Here is a 20,175-nt window from a genome sequence, read left to right as displayed (position 1 = left end):
ATCTATTCCTTACACACACCTAGCATTTTACTTCAGAAGACATTTATTAATCCACTGGAGTCGTATGGATTACTTTTATGATGGATATGTGATTTTTGGATCTTAAAGAATTTGACAGCCATTCATTTGCATTGTATGGACCTACAGAGCTGAAATATTCTTCCAAAACTCTTCGTTTGTGTTCAGTAGAAGAAAGTCATATACTTCTGGGATGGCATGAGGGAGAGTAAATAAAGAGAGAATTGTTATTTTTGGGTGAACTATCCCTTTAATGGAATATTTTGAGTTCATTACAAGCTAAGCTCAATCAACAGCATAATGTTGATTACCACAAAAAAAAAAAAAAAAATTCGTTCACAATTCCTCCTTTAAAAAAAACTTAATCTTCTTTATTTTGGTTACAGTGAGGCACTTACATTGGAAGTGAATGTGGCCAATTTTTGGAGGATTTAATGGCAGAAATATGAAGCATATAATTTTATAAAAGCACTTACATTTATTCTTCTGTTAAAACTCTTTTTATTATTTGAGCTGTAAAATTGTTTAAATCATCATTTTTAGTCATGGCAATGAAGTTGTAAAATTGGCTATAGGGCTTGTAAGTGATTTTATCAAACTAAAATCATGTTAACACGTATATTGTTTGTCTTGTGGCTATACTTTTTAAACGGTAAGTAATTTAACATTTATGGATTGGTCTCATTGACTTCCATTGTAAGTGCCTCACTGTAACCCAGAATTTTGCTTTTTTGTTTTAAGAAAATTAGGGGTGAGTCGAAATTATTTTTTGTGGCAATCAACATTATGCTACAAATGCTGTCAGTTGAGCTTAACTTGTTTTGAACCCAGAATATTCCTTTAATACCATGTGTAAACAGGGCCAATAGCTCAAGAAGCTTCATTATTGATGGTTTATTTATTTATTTATTTATTTTTGGCTTGATTATTTTCAGTCTCACCAGCGAGTAAGCACTCGTCTGCACCAGCGCTTTCAGATGTGGCTGGATAGGTGGCGGAAAGACCATGTGACCAGTGACATGGCTGCCACTACTTACAAGTGGTTGATGGGAGAGGGTCTGGAGGGGCTGCTGCCCTGCAGAACCGTCTGTGAGCCCAAGATCCTTCACTTTCAGAACATCAACAAATATAAAGTCACCTACAGCACTACGTTGTAAAGCTCAAGTTTTCAAGAGGGGGGAGGGTCCCCCATTTTATGTTGTTTTTATGATGACTGAAGTAGCACTGAAATTAAAATTTGACCGCCACTGAGTTCGTTGGAGATTGCTCACTCTTTTTTATTTTTATTTCTACCTTTTAAAATTTTTAGATCTGAGTCTTTTTTTCTCCTGGACTTTATAGCCAGATAATTAGTGTCCTTCAATCATGGGGGCAAGATTATACGTATGGAATCTTGCAAATGCTGCAAATCTAGTTGGTTTTCAAAACAAAAAGTACATCTTTTTGTTGTAAAGGATGGTTTACAAATATAGGTCAAGTCCATGCCCATTTGTATATTGTTTTCTTATTTTTCATCTCTTCAAGGTGAATAGTAGTTGATTAGCAATATGTCTTTTGTGGTTAACTGTAACCACATATGTGCTAAAAAATAAGAGGATGTCAGACAATGACAGAACATTTCTAATCAGTTTAAAAAAGCCTCTGTGTCAGGCTATGCAGCTAAACCAGGACTGATTATGTGAATTTCTACAGTGTATTGTTCACAGTCTACACAAAATGTAATCAAGGTCTATTTCAGAAGTCTCTCTTCACAGGTTAATAACAGCACCATTAATGAAGGTATTACTGTTAATTAAAATACCAGCCACAAAGTGTCAATCAGGATCACCAGAATAAGTACAGTTACATAACGCTGTTGTAATGTAAATACAATGTAAATATGCCAGACTGTTTATATTCTGAGAACCTTCACTGTTATGTAGTTCTGTTGTTAGACTTCCTTATCAACTCATTGGAGGAAGCTAATGCTGGGATGTTTTAGAAAACACTTTATGACTATTCTTACCAAAGGTAGTTCTTGTTTAAAGTGTTTTTGTCTGGTCACTCTGTCTCCTCTCTTTATGTGGTCATGGAAATATTCGTTTCGACAGCTTTGAGTTTGTCCAGAACCTGAAATGCTGTATTGGATCATTTTTCATGGCACTATATTTGGCCCTTATCTGAACTCGTATTAATATATGTGATATCACTGCCTGTGTTCTGAGTAGAACTTCGAAATGATTCTGTTTGGTCCCATTTTGCACTCTTATAATGAGAAGTCTGGAAAAGGAACTTGGGACACTTAGGTGCTCTAAGGCTTGGGTTAGTGCTGACAAATTTGTAAAAACATATTTAAAGATGGCAATGATGGCATGTTTCTATGTTCTCATGTACAGCCCTTTTATATTATTCATTATTGTTTTAAAGATTGAAATAAACCAGAATTGTAGTAGATTACCCTGATGTGTGTCGAGCTGAAATTCTAACTTAAGTTTTAATGAAATCAATAATGCATGCTTGCTTGCTTACTGATTTACTGAAACAATGCTCTGTAGTTTTCCACACTGGCTGCAGAGGGAGCATTTGCATAATCTCGGGCACAGTGTAATGTTCCTCACTGTGACTATGAAGTTGACTTAAAACATTACAAAACATCCTATCATCACACTAAAGCATGCAGTTATTAATTTGAAAGGCAAGAGTTCTCATACTCCTTTTCTATAGTTTTCTCTGTTAGGAAATGCAATGAACTATCAGCTGTAACACTTAATGTTAAAGAAAATAAACCTTTTATAGTTCAATGAAAGAAAAAAAATCCCATTGGGTTTTAGGACCAAGGAGAGTAATAGAAATCCTATGGTGGTATTTAACTCACAGAGGAGGAATAGGTGTTTGTTAAAAATGGCTCATTATTTAATAAAATTTGGCCCCATAGTGTAGTTAAGCAGGAGAAATGGGTCGTAAAAGGCTTTCTAGGTCCATAAATCACAAAGCATAAAATGGAAAACGATGAGATTTCCACTTGGAGAGTAGGATGCCAAAGCTTTCTTTTGACCCTGCATGAAAGCCATTAGCCATGCCACGTTTTCACCTTTTTGCACTTTTACTTTTTAGGGAATATTTTATTGTCTCTAATAATTAGATTAACACGCTTTGCTATTGAGAACATTTAAATTTGTATAGGCTTTTTACATGTAAAATAAAAATATGATAGTCACATCAGGTAAGGATAATATTATATCCCTTTCTGTAAGTAAAACATGCTGGTTTTAAGTTTGGTAAAAAGAAAAGTTTACACTCATATCACTAATAACTACAAGTAAGTGTCTTTATTATTTCAGGATCAATGAATAAAAAAAGACAAGACAATGAAATATGGTTGCAGTAAACTGTTGTATTTTAGTAAATTGCTCTAAATGTTTGGCAAATAATCTTGAATATAACTAACACTGTATTTTTTAACATAATAAGAAACATAAAAATTATAATCTAATGAGTACACTAAGTAGACAAATATGGTAAGTCTTTAAACAGAAGAAAGTATCAACTAACACACTATAGTGCAAGTTAATGACAAAATAAGGTTATTCTTCTAAAGTTGAAAGTGCCGGATTATCACTCCATCCAGTTCATCCTGGTGCTCATTCCTGGACGTAAATCCGTGTGCACACCACATCGTCGGCCCCAAAGGTCTGAGCAATCAAAAAAAATAAATAGAGAGAATGTCATGAACTCATTTATTCTTTCACAGTTCATTTAGTTCCATGTGACTCTGCAGTGTCATAGACTGAGTACATGCGACACTGGGGTAAGGAAGCCCTGAACCGCAAGGTAACAAAAAATTCTTAAGCCCAAAGTATACTTTGGTTTTTACATGTACGATATAGCAAATGTGTACAGGGAGAGTGACGTAAATGTCTTAAGCAGAGCGCTAGAGCACTGTACACATGCTAACCCATTTTCACTGACCGCATATTCTCTATATGCATAGTCTGCACATGTGCCAGGAATTATTTGTAATGATTATTGGAACCACAAGGTGGCAACACTCACCATTGGGTGGTTGCTTTTACGAAGGCTAGTGAACAACAGGAGACGAAGGTGGAAACAACTTAAGCGCATGTGCACTTCACTGTATGTATTTATGTATTTATATACCTGCATTTGTATAACTTTAATGTTATAGGCTATAGACATCTTTATGGGGGGGGGGGGGACTGCACCTGATAATATGCGTCTCTTTTGACCAGTTGTGTTCGGATTTCAGGGAGAGGGTCTCTGATTTCATGATTGCATACATCAATCACTACGTCAAAGTGTTACTGCATTAAAAATTAAACGCAAAAAAAGTGGTGTATTGTTTCTGCCAACTATACATGCATTTAATCTAAGTGCAAACATTACATTTAGAGCAGAATTCTCAGTAATTTTAGTGGAGTACCTGTCTTAACTAAGCTTCAGATGTGTGTGTGCTTCTAATCTGTCACTTTATGTTGATATCAGACACTCTTAAATAGTTCCGTAAACTTGTGCATATACAGGTATGTATGCAATTTGTTTTTTTTGTTTTTTTTTTTTTACATTTTCCGACTGGACGATTATTTCCTTTTAAAGCCACACGTAATCGACAAAGTTTAAAAATCTTGTTTTTGTGCAGCGGTTGATTGACAGGTAGAATTTTCACCTTAGAACTCTTTGGTTTCACCACACTTGGGGAGTCAATATCTATTATACAGTTGAAGTCAGAAGTTTACATACACCTTATCTAAATACATTTAAACACAGTTTTTCAAAATTCCTGACATTTCAGGTCAATTAGGATCACTACTTTATTTTAAGAATGTGAAATATCAGAATAATAATACAGAGAACTATTTATTTCAGCTTTTATTTCTTTCATCACATTCCCAGTGGGTCAGAAATTTACATACAGTTTGTTAGTATTTGGTAGCATTGCCTTTAAATTGTTTAAATTGGGTCAAACATTTTGGGTAGCTTTTCACAAGCTTCTCACAATAAGTTGCTGGAATTTTGGCCGATTCCTCCAGACAGAAGTGGGGTAACTGAGTCAGGTTTGCAGGCCTCCTTGCTCGCACATGCTTTTTCAGTTCTGCCTACACATTTTCTATTAGATTGATCAGGCTTTGTGATGGCCACTCCAATACCTTGACTTTGTTGTCCTTAAGCAATTTGCCACAACTTTGGAGGTATGCTTGGGGTCATTGTCTATTTGGAAGACCCATTTGCGACCAAGCTTTAACTTCATGGCTGATGTCTTGAGATGTTGCTTCAATATATCCGCATAATTTTCCTTCCTCATGATGCCATCTATTTTGTGAAGTGCACCAGTCCCTCCTGCAGCAAAGCATCCTCACAACATGATACTGCCACCCCATGCTACACGGTTGGGATGGTGTTCTTAGGCTTGCAAGCCTCACCCTTTTTCCTCTAAACATAATGATGGTCATTATTGCCAAAAAGTTCAATTTCTGTTTCATCATACCAGTGGAAATTTCTCCAAAAGTAAGATCTTTGTCCCCATGTGCACTTGCAAACTGTAGTCTGGCTTTTTTATGGTGGTTTTGGAGCAGTGGCTTCTTCTTTGCTGAGCAGCCTTTCAGGTTATGTCGATATAGGACTTGTTTTACTGTAGATATAGATACTTGTTTACCTGTTTCCTCCAGCATCTTCACAAGGTTCTTTGCTGTTGTTCTGGGATTGATATGCACTTTTCGCATCAAACTATGTTCATCTTTAGGAGACAGGATGCATCTCCTTCATGAGCGGTATGATGGCTGCATGGTCCCATGGTGTTTATACTTGCGTACTGTTGTTTGTACAGATGAACGTGGTGCCTTCAGGTGTTTGGAAATTGCTCCCAAGGATGAACCAGACTTGTGGAGGTCCACAATTTTCTGAGGTCTTGGCTGATTTCTTTTGATTTTCCAATGATGTCAAACAAAGAGGCACTGAGTTTGAAGGTAGGCCTTAAAATCCATCCACAGGTACACCTCCAATTGACTCCAATTAGCCTATCAGAAGCTACTTGCCTAAAGGCTTGACATCATTTTCTGGAATTTTCCAAGCTGCTTAAAGGCACAGTTAACTTAGTGAATGTAAACTTCTGACCCACTGGAATTGTGATATAGTCAATTAAAAGTGAAACAATCTGTCTGTAAACAATTGTTGGAAAGATTACTCATGTCATGCACAAAGTCAATGTCCTAAACGACTTGCCAAAACTATAGTTTGCTAGTATGATATCTGTGGAGTGGTTAAAAAATGAGTTTTAATGACTTCAACCTAATTGTATGTAAACTTCTTCATGTATATACCATTATAATGGATGCTACACCCTGAATGTAGCCTTAGTACCTATGAAATGAAAACAAGTATAATAGAAAAAAATAGACCATGACGGAAATGTTACAACTCAGTCCATCAGGGTGACGGATAAAGATTTTTTTCTAGTGCAACCTTTGGTTGGAATGTTTGATCATATACACAGTGTACAAATATTTAAGATTATGTTATGAATATATATTTGTATTTAACTGTGCATTCATTGCAACAGTTATTATGCACTATATAATGTGATGTAATGAAACAATCTTTTGATCATAAATGCTTGGACTCTTAATATATTTCAAGGATGGGTTGATGGCTAAAGGGGTTTTGGCCTTTAGATGTTAATGATGCAGTCCTGCTATTATTATAGTATAAGAATAAATTAAACTTGTATTATTTCCCAATGTTAGTACCAAGATAGATAGATAGATAGATAGTAATTAAATTAAGTAGTGACAAAGTTATTTACAAAGAAAAATACAGGGAAGCATGCCCCCAGACACACTACACCCCCCAAGTTTCACACTTGGAGCCCCCCTCCCCTCCCCCGCCCAATATTCAAACAAAATCTATGCCATTGTCTAAACACCTGAGGAGAAATTGTCCAGTATCTCATAGCAGTCATAGCGACATTAGTCAACCGCATTGTAGTTTGGGGCTTCCATACTGAAGAGCAACAAAATAGAGCTTGCTCTGACAAGGGAAAAGTTTTAGCACTGTAAGTAACACCAGCTCTGTACATATGTTGCTTGTTGGAATCATTGTAATGCTTTTACTGATGTATTGATTGGTATCTGCCCTCAGTGGATCTGGAGAAGTCTGACAGATCCAGTCTCAGGTTTGAGAGTGATAAGCCATCACTCATGTCAAGCATAGGAATAGGAAGAGAACTGGCTCCCTCTGGCAGCTTGATGTTGGCCTTCCATCTTTACTGGCATTTAAAAAGCACAACTAAACAGAACTGGAGCAGCTGACAACAGCATACACCATCTGCACTCCAGAGCATGAAGAGAGACCACCTCACGCACTCTTTAAAAAATGGTGTTAGGACAGGCCATCTGCTGTGTACAGCAGTGCCCTTGGAGACATTAGAAAGAGGAGTGTCAGGCCCCTACACACTGCCAACATTCCTACATGTAACATGATCAATTAGGTCTATTTGCACAGTCTGCTCTGGGTCACTGCCAGCAACCTTGCTGCATGATGCCAGATTTATGGTTATGTGGCCATTTTACCAAGCGCTACACGCGTGAAGCATTACGGAGGGGAAATTAGTGATGCTGATGTAAAGTTTGTGTAAACCATTTATAATACACAGTGTTTTGGTACACCAGGCAAATCTGATTCTTGAGACAAGGGAGTCTCATTAGTTTTGAAAAAAAAAAAAAAAAAAAACATTTCCACTTTAAAATTAATTCGAATTGATCACTAGAGTGTTCTTAATGCAAATTAACCATTTTATCAGACCATAACTCGTGCCATTGACCTAGTAGCCATTACTAGACTACTAATGTTCTGACAAAGGAAGAGAAATAAAAAAAATATTTCGAAGCTAGTGTGTAGTTAGTATCACTAAACTGTATTGCAAAAATAGTCACTGTTTTCAAACAGTTTCCAGAAAAATGTCACCATCTTCCATTGGTTGTACAAGTTTGTTTTGGAAACAGACTCAAACACAACATGGTTTGAGCTAATGTTGTTGTGTCGGGTTGGAGTCATATTTATGGGGAAAGCACTACCTGTGGTACGTTTCAAAAAGCATTGTTAGCCAACCAAAGTCACAAGTTCCATCGTTAGCAACATAGTTCAACGATTTGGTGTTTCCCAAAACAGCTGTCCACCTATGATTAGAAGCATAGTTCCTTGTTAGTTTGCTGTGTGGACATTGTTTCACTCCACTGAGGCTTCTATATCTTTTACTCTATATACTTTCATTCTGTCAACACTTTGACCATGTTTACATGCATTTAAGAAAACAGTTTGTTCCGGGTTTTTGCAGAATGTGTCGTTCTGAATCGTCACATGCGCAGTGTAATGAAGAGGGAAACCCATCTGTTGCAGCGCAATGCATCTGTCGCATTATAAAGTGCATGCCACTTTCGTTTCTTCAGCAGCTTTCTTGCATTAAACGGCTTTCTGGTGTACGTGTAAATGAGCTGTTATGATTTAATATTTGTGGAAGTTATTACCCCACCCCCTGAGTAACATCATTAATGACAGCTCAACCAACGTGGTTCCAGTTATACGGTTTCGGGAAACTGTTGTGACTAGCTAGTTAATTTCTACAATGATGCAACCTAGTTATATGGTTTCGGGAACAGTTGTGAGTAGCTAGTTAATTTCTACAATGATGCAACCAAGTTATATGGTTTCGGGAAACAGTTGTGAGTAGCTAGTTAATTTCTACATTGATGCATCGTACTATGGTGGTTACGCAGTGAGTTACGCCGTTGTATGGGAAACGCACCCCTAGTTGGTTAGGGTTAGGGATAGGTCACAGTTTATGCAACCAATCAGATAGCGCTTTCCTGATGATTATTACTGATTCGTCCAATCAGGTATGGCTTTCTACATGAGTATAAATGACTCTTCCTCTGACATTCTACATTTTGGAAATGTGTGGACTCAAACAAGCAGAGCAAACTTTTGATAGTGTCACAGAGCCACTTTTAGGTGAAATCAACCAACAAATAGCTTACTTATAGTTAACTCTATATATTAAGCTGGGATGCGAGAAATAATTTAACTGAAAAATGCTTTAAAAAGCCACTCAGTTTTGTAAACATTATAAGCTGTCAACACTGTTAGAGTATCTGGTGACAGTTCAATAGATGGAGCTGAAAATCTGTTCAAAATCCATCATCTATTCTTCATTAATTTATGCATCAAAAAATGAATCACTATTTATTCTAAACACTGGACAGTATATATTGTCTTTGTATTTGACAGTGTTGACTCATACTGAGAGATTGCAAGGAAAACATTTTGTGAGACAATGGATTAAGCAGGAGGTTGCACCTGGTTTAGTCCAATGTCTCAGGAATCACAGAAATTATTTAAAAACATGATTTTAAAAAATAAATGGATTTAAATTCATAAGGAGATTTTAATTTCAAAAACAAAAGCTGTACCAACAGCAAAGGTTACATTCATTCGCAACGTGAGTCGTTTAAAAATAAGTTGCAGTTGGTCTAATTCTTGATTGCGTGATTATTCAACTAATGACAAAACAGCTGGTGCTGAATGGGGAAGACATGAATCACCTCTTATTCACCACAATGCATTCACAAGCCTCTCTTCACTCATAAGCTTAAAGGAGCTTTGATGTGAGCCAAATGCATCACCATTTTGCTGCGATGCATAACATTAACTACTATGTCTAATAAGCCACAGATGTGACTCCAACATGTCTTGTGTTTTGCGTGCTGCAATGCCATCAACTGTGTCAAGGTCCATGAGTGCATTTAATGTACCAGAAATATGACTGGACACAAGTTGTGCTGTGTTAATGGTCCAGCATATTCCTCTGTTGAGGTAATTTATTTTTTAATAAGAGCTACTGTTTAGCTATGGAAATTTTAACAACTGTTTACTGGAATATATTGGAATAACCAAATACAAAATTGGGCCTTGGCTTAACAAGTGTTTTATAAAGCCATTATGAGCTACACATAGCATATCATGCTACTTAAACTTAAATAAAATCAACTTTTGTCTTGCATTAATAAAATCTTGTAGGTTTTGCAGAGGATACTGCTCTATGTCTTGTTAACTAGTCTTTCAGAAGTTACCTTTGTTTAATGCATATGAACTGCTTTTATGGCACATATTTTCAGTGACCCATGTGAAAAATGGTGAAAATCATATTAAAGACCCACTGAAAATCTTTCAAAGATCCACTTTAAAGTTTACAATAGATATCTGAACGAGAAAGGAAGACATTTGATGTCCCTCAGGGGCAGCAAAGCCAGTGAATAAAGCCAGTAATAAAACCCTCTCCCTAGTTATAAGGCCAGTTTATTGTTGTCCATCTGGCCTCTGAAACAGAGAAGGCCAGATGTTAACCCATGCTGCATTTTTGTTTAAATTCCAAACAAATAAATAAAATCCACGAATACAGGCAACCAGAGACGTTTCTGATGGGTGACAGTAATCGTAAAGCTGAATGGAATTTGTCTAATTGTTTTTCTCAGGAAAGGAGACAAATTTAAATGATCAGCACGCTTAGAGACCTCCAGTGTGAGAGAATAAGAGGCAAAAATAGTGGCTTTGTCTAAAAAGATCTTTCTGAATGGCTTAAAATCCTGCAGATTAAAAAAAACTCCTCACCAGGATGAGCTCATTCCCTCGCAGCTCTCTTGTCCAGTACGTTTTAGGGCCGTTACCATCCACAAGGGTTTGCCTGCAGGTTATTTTGTTCTCCGACTCCCATGTGGCCACGCTCTGTGAACAATTACAGGATAATGGCAATCTCACAACACAACAAAGCCCTATGAAGATGGACATCTGTCTCTGTATGTGGGTCAATGATGTGATGCTCATCCCCCCCCCCCCCAGAGAGGACCCCTTTCAACTCTCATGACTTTGTGTGAAGTTTTAAAAAATATCAGATATTTAAAAAAAATTTAAAAATGAAAAGTCACATTTCATTCCTTTCAAATGGAGTAACCCTAAGAAAAAAACGTCATGCTATTCGTGACTCAAAAATGTGTTTAACCTTGTGTGACCCGGCACACACACGCATGGACGTTGTATTTTGTCTTTAATACAATTAATTTAAACTGACTAACATCAGTTCAGGAGATTCTGTACTGTCAGTAAAGATTTAAAATTTAGATGCATGGAGTCGTGACAAAACAACATGGCGCTGACCACAGCAGAGTTTGTCTTTGGGAGAAAAGCCAACAAAACTACATCTGGTAAGAAACCTGATTAAGTTTTTACATTGAAACCTGTTTGAGTCAAAAGATAGTCTTTAGTTTCATCCAATATATTTTTTAATTTTTTAAGATTTATAGCGAAATGCCACGCTGCTAAACACAATGTACACTAATGTGTTCTTTAGTGCATTTTTTCCTTAGAAATCCTATATTTACTGTGCATTATCACACTAATGAATCAATGGGTTCATCCAAAAGCTGAAAAATGTTGCTTTCAGAGGCTTTACATGGAGTTAGGATGAAAATAAGGTACATTTCAAACTGTTATGAGACCAGTGTAGACAGACAGCACACTGAAGGTTAAGTCATTCACTAAATAGGGAGCAAGGGAGCATGAGATACATGACATAAGATACACACATTGTCTTATACATTCATATAATTTTTAACCCTTAATATTCATGTTAAAAACTCCACTGACAAATTATGAATCTACTAACCACATCAAAACTCTCTTAGGTCATTAATTTTAGGATGTGAATCAATAGTAATGAGTAATGGGGAAAGATGACCACCACAGATGACCTGCTACATCATTGCGATGAGTCACAGTTATATTTCACTCTTGAGTATAACCCCTCTGACTAGCCCTGTTAATACCAGTTTATATAATATAGCTTTTGTGATTCTTCACTGCCTGTGGACTTACTAATTTCTCTCTACTCATCAACCTCTTTGTTTAACTAAAATTGTCTGTGCTGCATATAATTAAATTATTAAATAAAAAGGCTTAACTTTGAGTGATTTATGTTGAAATCCAAATCACCAAAACAGTTTGGGTGTCCATTTATGTCTAAAACAGATGCATATTTTGTGCAAGACCTGTGGTAACTTTTATTTGCCCATAAAAATGCAGCAGTTGCAAAGGTTAGCTTGTTAAAAAAAGTTCTCCAACACATAACAGTTTGGTCTACTGATACCCACTGCCCTCTTAACAGCTGCTGATGTGCTGACAAGATCAGAATGAAATATATGCTCTCAGGAAACAAATCCCTTCATATCAGCACTCATCAATTCTTCAGTATGCAAACATTATCTTATCTGTGCTGGATCTGATGGGTGAAACCATTTGAGTGAGAATCCCTTTAAAAGATCCATAAAAGGTTGAAGACATAAGGTTGACTTAAGCTAGGCTAGATAAGCCTACTGTATTGCTTTGAGGGGCTTGTGTGTCATATAATCTAATTTACCAAACTGTCTGTGACCTGTCTTATAATAGGTGTCGGAGAGATTTGCACTACCACAAACTGTCTATTTAGAGTTTCCTTAACCTATAAACAGTAATTAAGACAATACACAGTACTACACTGTAAACGGTCAACCTGATCTAATTTGTAAAATTAGTTTTGTTCATGTAACCTAATGTGTAAAGTAAACTTGAATGAAACCTGTTAATTTAGATGGCACCACATGAAGTACAATTTTTAAGTTAACATTTTTTCAGTGTACGCTATGGTCTTCTGGTTCTATTTTTTATATATATATATATATATATATATATATATATTAGAAGAATATCTTTCTTATTTAACTAAAAAATAAATTATAAATTAAAAAAACAAAACAAAAAACAAAAAAAAAACGATTTTCAAGCTGTGCACATTCACGCACACATACATTCCACACACTTTACACATCTGGATACTCACTATTTCTATTCCAAAAAGTAAGATGTTGTAACCTGCAAATGTTACATTATTTCCACCCATTCTAACCCTTAAGATTAGGTTTGTTGGTGTAATGCAGTGATGTTAAATGCTTTTGACTTGAATAAACCCAGTTAATTTAGATGTTACCACACAAAACACATTTTTAGGTTAATATTTTTTCAGTGTATCCTCTATTGTATACATTGTAGACTGTATATTGTGCAGTTAATATTGTAATGTGTATATTGTGTTAAACTTTGTATATTTCAATGTGTACATTCCTCATTGTGTTTATTTTAACAGGAACACTTTACAATTAGGTTCCATTTGTTATCATCCCAAACTTTTACAGCATTTTTGAAATCTTGGTTAATGTGAATTTCAACATATAATACATTTTTTACATCAAAGGTTGTATATGTTAACATCAGTTAATGCAATATGAACTAACATGAACTAACAATGAATTGTATTTTTTATTAACTAACATTAACAAAGATTAAGAAATGCTGAAAAAAATATATTGTGCATTAGTTCATGATACCTAATGCATTAACTAATGTTAACGAATGGAACTGTAAAGTGTTACCATTGTAACTGTGTCTGTTGTTGCATGTTGAGCAGATTTCCAATGTGCCCAAGGTAAATTCTGGCATCTCACATATACTGGTGAATAAAAGAGATTCTAATTCTAAAATGAACAAATCAAACTCCAAAGCTGAAATTACCTTGCATTTCCGACCATCCACAGTCTCCTCGTTGAACTCTTCTCCTATTTGGAATTTGATTTCTGTGGTCCTAACAGTAGTGGAAGTTTTGATGTAGAACTGCTCACCATTCTGACGAATCTCCACATGGGGTTTTGAGGCTGCTGCACAGGCTACCTTTCTCAGCATAGCGTTCACCCCTGTATTGCATATATTATGCTAAATTAATGATGCCAATTTAGTCACTTTGCTTCTGCAAAGTATTCTGTTTAATGTCATTAAAGCAAAGAGTAGGAGCACCTAAAGGCTCTACGTGGTTAATGATAAGTGGCTTTATAAATATATACACAATATATTGTATACAATAATCATGTCAAGTTCTTAATAATCAAATATCTCCATAAACACTCTCTTCACTCTCAAATGTCTCTTGATTCTTCATGTTGTAATTATCCTCTAGCATAGATCACACTAATTTCCCCAAGATGGGTGTACTTACATCATCTATTTGAATCTGCTGCAGTAGATACCAGGGCAAAGAAATATCTGAATTGCATCTGTGTGGCTTTCATGTTTCTTTTTTAAATGAGTGATTGACTGATTTTAGTAACTGGGGCAAAGCAAGCATTCATAGAGCCGTGCTGTGCCATTTTCTGCATAAATAGTTATCAAGTCACCACAGAGCAGATTGTTATCAGCAGATGTTGCAAATAAGGATTTGCAATGACAGAGTGTTGATTGGAAGGAATGCCTTGGCTCTTGGCCTTGTGTTGTGCCTTGTTAGACAATGTGGAATCTCTGCAAGGACTAATTACAATCGTATTGGAACTATTGCCACATGATTGTAGTGTAAACAATCAAGGTGAGTAACTGTCTGATTAGTTGCATGAATACACTCAATTCTCTTCTCTTTGCCTGGAAACATCTCAGAGGATGAGCAGTTTTCTATGGAACCGCAAGCTTCAATTTTATTCACAATGACTTTCTTTTTTCACTTGAAAAATATCTTACAAGCAAAAAGTCTTACAAGACTCAATCAGACAATTTCTCCAAATCATAAGAAACAGTTCTAAATCATTAATATAGTAGCTATGCTTTAAGTTTTTATTGGTATTAAACAATCACATTAATTATTATTATTATTATTTTTTTGTTAATCGAAGCCCTTGTAGAGAGTGCATTTTTTGTCCCCCTTGCTAAGACTCTACACTGTCTCTAGCTTTGAGAATCTGAATAAGAATCCAGGCAACACATGCTGCCAAAGAAACAAAAGACACTGAACAAGCGGCCCAACAGCCCGAAAATAATAGTGATTTACTCTTCACACTAGTTAATCCATGAATATACTATTGAAGAAGAAGCAGTAGAAGAGAGGAGCCCCGATGCAGCCTAGACAAGGGGATAAAATAGTCTGCTGATCACACTACATACACACTGCTCACTTAGTGGAGGTTAAAATGATGACAAAGTCAAACTGAGCAGATTTCTTACCAAGCGCTTTGAGGAGTTCTTCGAAATTTTCACTGCTCTTCATCTTCCAGGTTCCTGCGAAATTGGCCATGTTTGCTCACTTTTTATCAGCCTTACTTTAAAAAAACTTGCCTTACTTTTAATTCAGGGACCAGATGAAAAAATTTGCTTTGCACCACTTTTTATTTTCCAGATCTAACAACCTGTCAGTATCAACTCCGTTGCTTTCTTCCTCTCTCTTCTACACTGTCACCCTCTCTTTCTTTCTGTCTCTCTGTTATGCCTTCTGGACCACTGCTGATAGCAGGCATCTGTGGTGTACGTCAGAGATCCCTCCCTCCTGCCCAGATGAATGTAATGGCTTACAGAAGCCTCCCTTCTTTAATGCTTCTCATTCATCTCGCACTCTTGAACTAATCACTTTAATACTAGCCGTGCTGTCACATTTACTTTCATATAAAGCTCTTGTAGAGTTAAGTAGTCAGTTTATACTTCCTGCCACTCTCAGTTGCATTCAACTTTGGGATGAAAATAAATTTAGGTTATAACAGGTTTCCCTTTTCTTTCAATAGACTTTATAAACTTCTTGACAGTGCTACTATGGCACTTAGGATTAATTCCTAAGACTTATTTGCTAAAATAAGTCCAGCTGATAAAATTGGGAGTGTACACACTTTTAATTTTTTTCTCCCTCAAACAACCTGCAGCACACTTGGAAACAAGAGAAGGACAGAAGCCCCTGGAGAGAAAGAGGGGTCCCAGGCCGAACAACCCCCTCCTCCTCCTCCTCCTCCTTCTCCTCTGCAGTCTGATCTGTTCCTGTCCTGATGGTGTTTCATTCTCTGATAAAGTGCCTTTGAGAGAGAAGTTGATAATTAATGTAGAGAGAGGGCAGAGAGCACTTTGTCATTTCCCCAAAAAGTGTCCAAGAGAAGGAAAGGTCCCACCTACTCCCTTATTCACCCTCATCATCCACTGTCTGTCCCATCAATCAATTGATTTGGTATGGGCCCTTAGATGTTAGTGTATGTGCGTGTGTGTGTGTGAATGTGTCTTTTCTCTCTTTGGTTTTTATACAATGACTGTGCCAATGTGTGGTCCGAAAAATAGACTTTTCTATGCCAAGACCATGATATGGAAGGCCCCTTTTTAGCTTTTCAAATCCCTCCCTTAAGAACATGCAGAAAATGTAAAAGTTATATTACAATGTCATTTAATTAACAGTGGACCAGTAAATGGACTATTGCATTTAAAGGGATAGTTCACCCAAAAATAAAAACTCTGGGACCCACTTTTTATAAGGTGTCTTTAACTACTTTTTACTTAAGCATTTGATACAATTTACTTATTATGTACATATGTGTTGTTGCATTTTACTTACATTTAAAGTACCTGCATTTAATTACATCTGTAGGTACACTATCAACCTTAACCCCTAATCCTGGACCTAACCCTAACCCCTAAATTTAACCCTAACCCTACCCCTAAATATACCCGTACCTTAACCTTAGTAGCAGCAAATGTGAATCTTATAATAATTTTGCAGAACAACATGTAATTACACAATAACTACATTGTACTGCATGTTTTTAATGTTATTACAAAGTAGTTAAAGACACCTAATATAAAGTGGAACCAAATTTTGTTATCATTTACTCACCCACATATTGTTTTAAACCTGTATGACTTTCTTCTGTGTTATGTTATGTAAATATGCAATATAACAGCCTCAGACACAATTTACTTTCATTGTAGAGTGCTAACATCTCCTTTTGTGTTCCATGGAATAAAAGAAAGTCATACTTGTTTGAAACAACATGAGAGTAATTGATGACAAGATTTTCTTTTTTGGGTCAACTATGCTTTTAAGCAATTTTGTTTTACGTAATCTGTACCAATAACCCTGTGAACACCCATGCCTGTGAACCGACAAAGAGTTTTAAAAGCTTTCTATCATACCTCTGTTCCTCTGATGGGGCTCAGATGGAGCCGGTTTGAGGTCATACCAGATTACATCACAAATCACCCACTGACGTACACTAATGGAGAACATCTATCAACTTCCAGCTCGGCAAAAGAGACAAGGCCCAGTTTGACAACACCCTGTCCCCTGACATTACAGATATAGACACTGCAGACTCATTAGTGCATCTATTATGCCCACTGTCATTTTTCACTCAGAATTTTACCTAATGGAAGTTACTCCCAGTGGGAGCACCCAATGCCCTTTTTGATTATGGCCAGGGGTTAATTTGGTGAAGAGCAGTACTTGTTGAAGTACTGTTGCTTGTTCATTTAGCGATGCTGACCTCAAACTAATCAGTGATTGAGTCATCACACCTTAGCTCTCATGTTTTTGCATTATGTGGGGGATAGTTCACCCAAAAATGATTACTTTGTCATCATTTACTCATCCTCACATTGTTGTAAACCCAACCGTGTCTCATACAGTCATGTCACTGTGCCTACATTTTTGCAAAATGATTTTTACATGGCTTACTTAATTAATTACTTTAGTAGTCAAAAAGTAAATTACTTTTAAGTATTTGGGTTACACATTTCTCTTAAATAATATTATTTATGTAGAAACCATTTAAAACAGGAATTATGTTTATATGTACATCTCTTTGTGTTTCTGTGACAGCAGAAGTGACGACAACGAACAAGCATGAAATTTAGACATCATATTGAAATCGTTGAGCAGAAAAACAAACAATATTCTGATAAAATTGCTTTGAAAAGCAACTTAAAAGTAAGGTAATTTGTAATGTGATTACTTCCCCATTAAATTATCAGTAAAGTAATTTGATTACAATTTTAGAGAAGTAATTAGTCATTTGTAGTGGATTCCTCTTTTTGAGTAACTTACCCAACACTGCTTATGACATCCAAACATTTTTACTATAGCACACAACTTGTATTGAGATAAATTTTAACATTTGCATTACATAACCAACTACATTTACGAAATTATTCATGCATGACCAATTTGTGCAGCAGCTCAACTACAAGATCCATCCAGAAGACCAATTTGACACATAAGACAAAATGTCACAGAAGCACCATAAAATAATGTGGTTCAGCAATTGCATTTTTCATCTTTTATTACTCTAACAGTTAGATAACTATTTGGATTTTTTTTTTCTGATAAATGTTATTCAGAGAAACCAAATAAAACCAAAATGAATCATGCCAGTTCATAAAATAGGGAGTGTTATGAGAAAGGACAGTAATGCTCTTTTCAGTGGACCATAGCCGTTGCAGGCTGTAAGATAGTGGTTTTGGACCCAGTTATAAAGTCTGTGTCATGGTGTTCTGGCTGAGATATGGATCATTTGCAGCATTTCCTTGCCTGAGGCCCTAGTTAATCACAGCTGCAAGTCGCAGCCCATCACAACATATTGCAGTAAACATGCTCATAACTTGCCATTGTTGTTTTCTACTCTAAAAGATTATATTATATGCCTTAATATACATCGATCAGCCACAACACACCACCTGCCTAAAATTGTGTAGGTCCCACCCGTGTCACCAAAACAGCGCCAACCCGCATCTCAGAATAGCATTCTGAGATAGGATGTTTTTGGCACCATTCTGAGTAAATTCTAGTGACTCTTGTGTGTGAAAATCCCAGGAGATCAGCAGTTACAGAAATACTCAAACCAGCCCATCTGGCACCAACAATCATCCATGCAATTATCTGATCAACCAATTGCGTGGCAGCAGTGCAGTGCATAAAATCATGCATTTACGGGTCAGGAGCTTCAGTTAATGTTCGCATCAACCATCAGAATGGGGAAAAATTTGATCTCAGTGATTTGGAGCGTGGCATGATTGTTGGTGCCAGATGGGCTGGTTTGTGTATTTCTGTAACTGCTGATCTCCTGGGATTTTCACACACAAAAGTCTCTAGAGTTTACTCAGAACGGTGCGAAAAACAAAAAACATCCAGTGAGCGGCAGTTCTGTGGATGGAAACGCCTTGTTGATGAGAGGTCAACAGAGAATGGCCAGACTGGTTCGAACTGACAAAGTCTACAGTAACTCAGATAACCACTCTGTACAATTGTGGTGAGAAGAATATCATCTCACAATGCTATTCTGAGATGCGAGTTGGTGCTGTTTTGGCGGCATGAGGGGGACCTACACAATATAGGCAGGTGGTTTAAATGTTGTGGCTGATCGGTGTATGTGGAGCATGAAAATTATGTAATGGCAGAGAAATGGCATATTCTCTATGTAAATATACATTTTCTGTAACCCCTGTATAGTTTCTGTACATACTGTCCCAGTTTATTTTTATTGTGTTCTTCATTGTCTTTCACTGCCTTAGTCTCGTCTCAGTTCTATAACATCATAGCTTTTAGAAAAAAGCAATCCCAAATGTGATAAATAAATGGTATGATATTGAACCTTTTATTGTTTTTTTCCACTTTTAATCAGCGTATGCTACAGGCAGATTTCGCTTCTTTCCTACACACAGAAAAAGTCAGGTTTTAAAGATGCAATCTTTCAAAATGCAGACATTTTGAATGTGTAACATCACCCCTTCCCATAGTTTGATTTCAAGCAACTCTAACCCTCAGATTGATGTAGCAACTGGGAAACATGTCTCATTTGTGACCCCCAGGCTTTACAGAAGCACTGCTCTGGCACTAATCATTAAATCAAAGAAGAAAGAAACTCTACTGCCTGAAGAAAAACACACTGTAGGGGACAGTGCACTTGTACTGAAACTGAACTAATGAATATTCCCTTCCCAGACATTCTGAGCAAATCCTTTGGTCTAAACTGATTCATCTTTGCATAAAAAGCTATTTCAGTTTATCCATTGCCTTTGAATTTATGTCACCAAGAAGGATAGTTAAACTCTTGGTACCAACAAGAAACCCCATTTAAATGTATCATGTATAAATGCATTTTACTTGTCCATTTTTGCATTATTAAGGTGTTAATTTACTTTTTGGTCAAAGACTCCCTTATTGTTTTTAAGGTGACACTTGTGTACATACATTTTGCAGTCATGGCATGTGATAAGATCATCACAATGTTTAATATTCTATCT

At 36.4% G+C, this 20,175-nt stretch overlaps 2 protein-coding genes across 2 annotated transcripts in view; one reads left to right on the top strand and one right to left on the bottom strand.

Moving 5' to 3' along the window:
* LOC127451428 (paired amphipathic helix protein Sin3a-like) overlaps positions 1-2,451 on the top strand; it is a 30,871-nt gene extending 28,420 nt beyond the window's left edge. The window contains exon 21 of the mRNA XM_051716145.1: positions 954-2,451. Coding sequence (XP_051572105.1) covers positions 954-1,175 — 222 coding nt within the window. The 3' untranslated portion in view covers positions 1,176-2,451. The remainder of the gene's footprint in view (positions 1-953) is intronic.
* A 928-nt stretch (positions 2,452-3,379) lies between these two features.
* LOC127451550 (cellular retinoic acid-binding protein 1-like) lies at positions 3,380-15,397 on the bottom strand. The gene is made up of 4 exons (XM_051716295.1): positions 15,133-15,397; positions 13,663-13,841; positions 10,675-10,788; positions 3,380-3,689 (listed from the first exon to the last, which is right to left on the bottom strand). The coding sequence occupies exons 1-4, from the start codon at positions 15,200-15,202 to the stop codon at positions 3,639-3,641; spliced, it is 414 nt and encodes a 137-aa protein (XP_051572255.1). The 5' UTR covers positions 15,203-15,397; the 3' UTR covers positions 3,380-3,638.
* Between the last annotated feature and the right edge of the window lie 4,778 nt (positions 15,398-20,175).

This window comes from Myxocyprinus asiaticus, chromosome 2 (genome assembly GCF_019703515.2).
Source record: "Myxocyprinus asiaticus isolate MX2 ecotype Aquarium Trade chromosome 2, UBuf_Myxa_2, whole genome shotgun sequence".
Taxonomy (NCBI): Eukaryota; Metazoa; Chordata; class Actinopteri; order Cypriniformes; family Catostomidae; genus Myxocyprinus; species Myxocyprinus asiaticus.
Note: the sequence above shows the minus strand (reverse complement) of the source record. Positions and strands in the feature narration are given on the sequence as shown.

Bases quoted from the DNA above. Each gene is read 5' to 3' on its own strand.
- LOC127451550 (XM_051716295.1), bottom strand. From the start codon at position 15,202: ATGGCCAATTTCGCAGGAACCTGGAAGATGAAGAGCAGTGAAAATTTC. The intron at 13,842-15,132 runs GTAAGAAATCTG...TATGCAATACAG, and splicing joins AGAACTCCTCAAAGCGCTTG to GGGTGAACGCTATGCTGAGA. The intron at 3,690-10,674 runs GTGAGGAGTTTT...TTGATTGCTCAG, and splicing joins GAGGGAATGAGCTCATCCTG to ACCTTTGGGGCCGACGATGT.